Here is a 5,724-nt window from a genome sequence, read left to right as displayed (position 1 = left end):
CCCAGGTCTTTAATCCCAGCACTTGGGAAGCTGAAGCAGGGGTGATCAGAGCTCTGAGTCTATAGTTCGAGTTCCAGGACAGTCAGGGCTAAGTAGAGAAACCCTGCCCCGAAGGGGAAAAAAAGGTTAAAGATTACTGCAGGACCCAGCTGATCCGCGGAAGAGGCAATGGCTGTTTCTGTTTTTCGAAACTCATTGAACTGTGCACTTCAATTGTGCGCACTTTACCAAAACAAACAAACAAACCACCGATCGTAAAGCTGCGTCCAAACTTCAAGACAGATACCAAGGTACTTTTGGTTCCCTAGGGATCAGAGGCTGTCTAGGATCAGAAACGAAACTGGATCCCCGCCCCCCACTAGCCCTCCCCCAGCGCCTGAGTCAGTTTCGATTTCCGAGCGCTAGCCCTTCTAGGCAGCTTTTACATCGAGACTCTTTGGAAAGTCCCCACCGCGTTCATCCCCGGAGGATTTGGGGGAGCCAGGGTGCTCATTGATCGCGGGGAGCCACAGAATGACAGCTGAGCAGCGGCAGAATCTGCAAGCATTCAGAGACTATATCAAGAAAATTCTAGACCCCACCTACATCCTCAGCTACTTGGGTTCCTGGCTCAAGGATGGTGAGTGGTCCCCAACTGGGGCTCTCAGGCTCTCCACCTAAGAGAGGGAAAAATCTCTCAGATCAAAAACAATTGGAGGCTCTGTTCCTCCCCCACCCCGCCCCCGCTTTCTTTAAGCCAATTTGGGTAACTAACCTAGGAACACCCGGTGTATGTGAGACTCCCGGGCCATATAGAGTAGACAGCCTCGGGATTTGATAGTCAGAAACAAAATTCCTGCAAGCTGTAGTAACTGGCATAAGGATGCCACTCTTTTTTTACTTTCAAAGCTGGGGAAATAGTCTGTTTCTTTTATTTACACCTTCTAGACTGCTGTGTGCCTCCCGTTGTCCTGTCCTGAGAGACTGAGAAATCAGAAACCGCCCGCCGCTCCTTAGACTCCTGTACAGAGCAAGGAGCAAGGCTTGGGCCAGGGCCAAAGGTGGAGGTGAGGGCCGCGTGGAGTGTTTCTTCAAAGGGTGTTGCGAAGTCCGTGGTGGAAAACTTTATCCAGCCAGACTCCATGAGTTCAGAGTTTAACACAGTTGTTCACATCTAGCTTTGGGGACATGACTGGTGGATAATAGACTCTTTCCTCCACCCCCACCCCCAGGGAGGAGGGAGTGGGTGTTTGAAGGGATGACAGAGGACTTCTGGCAGCTACTTTTCCTTTTTGCAAGTTAAAGCCTAGATGGCTTTCCTGGTGTTGGACGATGGTGTAAACTGCAGGTTAATTCTTGTGTTCCGAAGCCTAACAGGCTATGGATGCAGTGAGGAGGAAAAGAATACTACCCAGGGGGACCCACACCCGGCTGTGCAGAGAAAAGCAGAAAAAAAAAAGGCCCTAATGACTGGAGGGACAGGGAGAGGTTGAAGAGCCGAAACTCACACAAGACGACGTTGAACGAAATTTAACATTAGAGTCATGTGTGCGTTCAGACATTCCTGTCATTGCTCTTTAACTTTTTGTTTGTTTGCTTTTGTTTTTTGTTTTTGTTTTGTTCTTTGTTTTTGTTTTTTGAGACAGGGTTTCTCTGTGTAGCCCTGGCCTTCCTGGAACTCACTCTGTAGACCAGGCTGGCCTCGAATTTAAAAATCCCCCTGCCTCTGCCTCCCAAGTGCTGAGATTAAAGGCGTGCCCCACCACCGCCCTGCTGACTTATTTATTCCCCTCTTTTGTGGCTCTTCCATTCCCTTTACCTGTCCCTCTCTGGATGGTTTTCCCCACTCCTGGAAATGGTACCCTGTTCTGCTTTCTTTTTTTTTTTTTTAGATTTTTATTTATTTATTATATATTAGTACACTGTAGCTGTCTTCAGACAGACTCCAGAAGAGGGAGTCTGATCTCGTTAAGGGTGGTTGTGAGCCACCATGTGGTTGCTGGGATTTGAACTCAGTACCTTCAGAAGAGCAGTCAGTGCTCTTAACCACTGAGCCATCTCTCCAGCCCTGTTCTGCTTTCTTATAACATGCAGTCCATCACACTCTCTCCCATTAAGATATTATCCTCCCCCATTTAAGATATTATCCTTCCCTCTCAGGATGCCATGGATTTTAGGGTTTTGGCTTTTTGTTTGTATGTTTGTTTGTTTAGTTCTGTGATTTTCTTTTTAAATGTGCGTTACGTTGAATTTGTAGATTGTTCTTGGTACTAGAGCCCTTTGCATAGTGTTATTTCTACCGACCTTGGGAGATCTTTCCAAAACCATCTAGTGTCTTCAAGAACTCCTCCCCCCACCCACCTTACCCTCATTCCCCCCACCCCACCCCCTCACCCCCATCTTAGAAGTTTGCATTGTAGTGAATCTTTCACCAATTTAGTCAGGGTTTGCTGTTGTTTGTTTGTTTGAGGCTGTTGTGAGTGAACTCCCTCCTCCCCTCTCGGCCAGGTTGTTATTGGTATGTAAGTAAGCTACTGGTTTCTGTATGTTTATTTGGAACCCTGTCTCTTTGTTGAGACTTTATATGAGAGCTAAGAGTTTGTGGTAGAGTCTTTGGGGGTCTCTATAGGACTAATAGGAATAACTTGACTTGTTCCTTCCCTAGTTGTCTCACTTTTATTCCTGTCCCTTGTCTTATTGTTCTAGCTGAGACTTCAAGTGCTCTCTTGACTAAGAGTGGAAGGAACAGGCACACTGGTTTCATTCCAGACCCTAGAGGAAACGCTTTCAGCTTCTAGTATGATGTTGTCTGTGGGTTTGCCACTGTCTATGCAAAAACGAACAAACGAAACACATCCTAAGGAAACATAAAAGACCAAATAGCCAAGGCCACCGTTAACAGAAAGGACAGACCACTCCAATCAGATCAGCTACCTATGGAGGAACAACCAGTATTTATAAGGATGTGGAGGGAAAGGAACCTTTATTACTGCTGTGAGGATATAAGCTCGCGTAGCTGCTATGGAAATCACTAGCGAGGTTTCTAAAGCAAACCTGCGTGCGAACAGCACTATGTACTGCTCTTGGCCATAGTCTCAAGGAACTCAAACTCCAGCATACTGTGGACACACTTACAAACCAGTGTTTTTAGTTTGTTTTTGTTTTTGTTTTTGTTTTTGTTTTTTTTTTTTGCTGTTGTTTTTTGAGACAGGGTCTCTCTGTGTAGCCCTGGCTATCCTGGAATTCACTCTGTAGACCAGGCTGGCCTCAAACTCAGAAATCCGCCTGCCTCTGCCTCTCAAGTGCTGGGATTAAAGGCATGTGCACCACCACCCAGCTCTTTTTTTTTTTTTTTTTTTTTAAGATTTATTTATTTATTATATGTAAGTACACTGTAGCTGTCTTCAGACTCACCAGAAGAGGACATCAGATCTCATTATGGATGGTTGTGAGCCACCATGTGATTTGAACTCAGGACCTTTGGAAGAGCAGTCTGTGCTCTTAACCTCTGAGCCATCTCTCCAGCCCACCTTTGAGGTTTCAAAAGCCCAAGCCAGGTCCTATGTCACTTCTCTCAGCCTGCAGACTAGGATGTAACAGCTGCCCGATGCCTTGTGTGCTGGTGAGCTCCCTGCCATGATGATAATGGACTATAAGTCTCTGAAGCTATAAGCAAACCCTCAATTAAATGCTTCATTTTATAAGAGTTGCCTTGGTCATGGTGACTCTTTACAGCAATGGAACAATGACTTAGATACCATCTAAAGAAAAAAAATCAAAAGTAGTCATGAGACAGACATATTAAGTAAATATAGGTGAGAAAGCTAGAGACCTAATTTTAATACTAAAACATATTTCACAGACACAAAGCTTAAATTTCAAAGGGTAGGAAATTCACAATGCAGCTTTGTTGGGTAATAAATGGGACATCGTAGAACTCAAAAAACTGAGGTGTTACCAGGCATTTTATGAATATTGTCAAACTAGTTCATCAATATTAAAAAAGATAAAGACATTGTTCAATGTAGTAAGAATCACTGAGAGGCCACATATGCAAGTTTGTACCCTGGCAGTGGTGGCACATGCCTTTAATCCTAGCACTTGGAGGCAGAGCCAGGTAGATCTCTTGAGTTTGAGACCAGCCTGGTCTATAGAGTTCGTTCCAGGACAGCCAGGGCTACATAGAAAAAACATGTCTCAAACACCGAAAGAAAAAGAGGAAGAGAGAGAGAGAAAGAGAGAGAGACAGAGAGAGAGACAGAGAGAGAGAGAGAATGTCAATCTCTCCCAATCTGTAAGCTTTCTCAGATGCTACTCTACACAAATCATTAGCAAAAAGCACACCCTAAACTCTTAACCAAAAAACAGTCAAACAGTGCTAGCCGCTTTTAAAGTAAAGTGACCAATCAACTCATATAGTACACATTTAAAATAACAGCCAAGCCTCTAAATAGAGGGAAAATTGCAGCTTAAGTGGATTAATTGGCAACTCAAAAGAATGAAACTAAGGCATTAGAGAAATTGACTATTATAAAACAAAGCACTGCAAACAAAAGACCATAGCAACCAGAAACAGTAAGCGTCAGGAGATCCCAAAGAGAGCAAACCAGCTAAAATAAAGGACAAAAATTTAAAAATGCCCCTCTAAGGACCGAGCTAAGAGGGTTCCTGCAGTCTTACTGCAAAAAAGGTGCTTAATGTTTTCATATTCCAGAAGGTAGAAAGTCAACCTTTTCCTAAGGCATGAAGGATTCTTACAAGTTGAGTTTAAAAAAAAAAATGAGTAAACAAGTCTTTCAAAAGAGAGTGTGTGGGATGTAACAGGAGATTTAGTTTAAAACATGCGATGAGAAGGGTTGGAGAGAGGGCTCAGCAATTGAGAGCACTGGAACCCAAATCAGGCTGCCTATAACTCTAGCTCAGGCGTCCCACACCCTCTTCCCATGCTCATATCTACACACAAACACTAAATATACACACAATCGTTGTGATGGCTATGCCTGGTTGTCAAAGTGACTACATCTGGGATGAACTAAAATCCAGAAATGAAGGGTACACCTGCCATCCAGATCTTGAAGCTTCTGACCTAGACCTTGAGGTATAGTGCTATGAAAAGTCTAGGCCCATGCAAGGTAGTACATACCTTTAATCCCAGGAGAGAGGGGCAAGCAGATCTCTGAGTTAAAGGCCAGCCTAGGACAGAGCAAGTTCCAAATCCAGGTGTGGTGGTACACACCTTGAATCTGGGCCAAGATTTCTGATGGAGGCCTACATAGGGACTTTGGAAGAGGAAGATCCACTCCTTTTTGCCTGCTTGCACTTAACTTGCCAGCACATCTGTTGGAACCTACTTCTTCAGGATTCCAGCTTATACAGAAGACCAGATTAAACAACTAGCCTCATGGAACTGAGCAACTACTAGACTCTTGGACTTCCCATACACAGCTGCCCATTGTTGGGTTAGTTGGACTGTAGACTATCAGTCATTAAAATAAATTTTCTTAATATTTTAGAGACATTCCAAAAGTTCTGTAACTTCAGAGAACCCTGACTAATACAATTGTAAAACAAAAATCTTTAAAAATATTATGATAGAGCTGGGCAGTGGTGGTGCACACCTTTAATCCTAGCACTTGGGAGGCAGAGGCAGGTGGATTTCTGAGTTCGAGGTCAGTCTAGTCTACAGAGTGAGTTCCAGGACAACCAGGGCTATACAGAGAAAACCTGTCTCGAAAAACCAAAAAA

At 44.0% G+C, this 5,724-nt stretch overlaps 1 protein-coding gene across 1 annotated transcript in view; it reads left to right on the top strand.

Annotated features, from left to right (window-relative positions):
* Positions 1 to 393: 393 nt before the first annotated feature.
* Positions 394 to 5,724, top strand: part of Ddx58 (DExD/H-box helicase 58) — a 44,935-nt gene continuing 39,604 nt past the window's right edge. Inside the window, exon 1 of the mRNA XM_031377056.1 lies at positions 394 to 619. Within this exon, the coding sequence (XP_031232916.1) occupies positions 514 to 619 (106 nt within the window). The 5' untranslated portion in view covers positions 394 to 513. The remainder of the gene's footprint in view (positions 620 to 5,724) is intronic.

Source organism: Mastomys coucha, unplaced genomic scaffold (assembly GCF_008632895.1).
Source record: "Mastomys coucha isolate ucsf_1 unplaced genomic scaffold, UCSF_Mcou_1 pScaffold18, whole genome shotgun sequence".
Taxonomy (NCBI): Eukaryota; Metazoa; Chordata; class Mammalia; order Rodentia; family Muridae; genus Mastomys; species Mastomys coucha.
The sequence above is the reverse complement of the archived record's forward strand: the minus strand, read 5'-3'. Positions and strand labels throughout refer to the sequence as shown.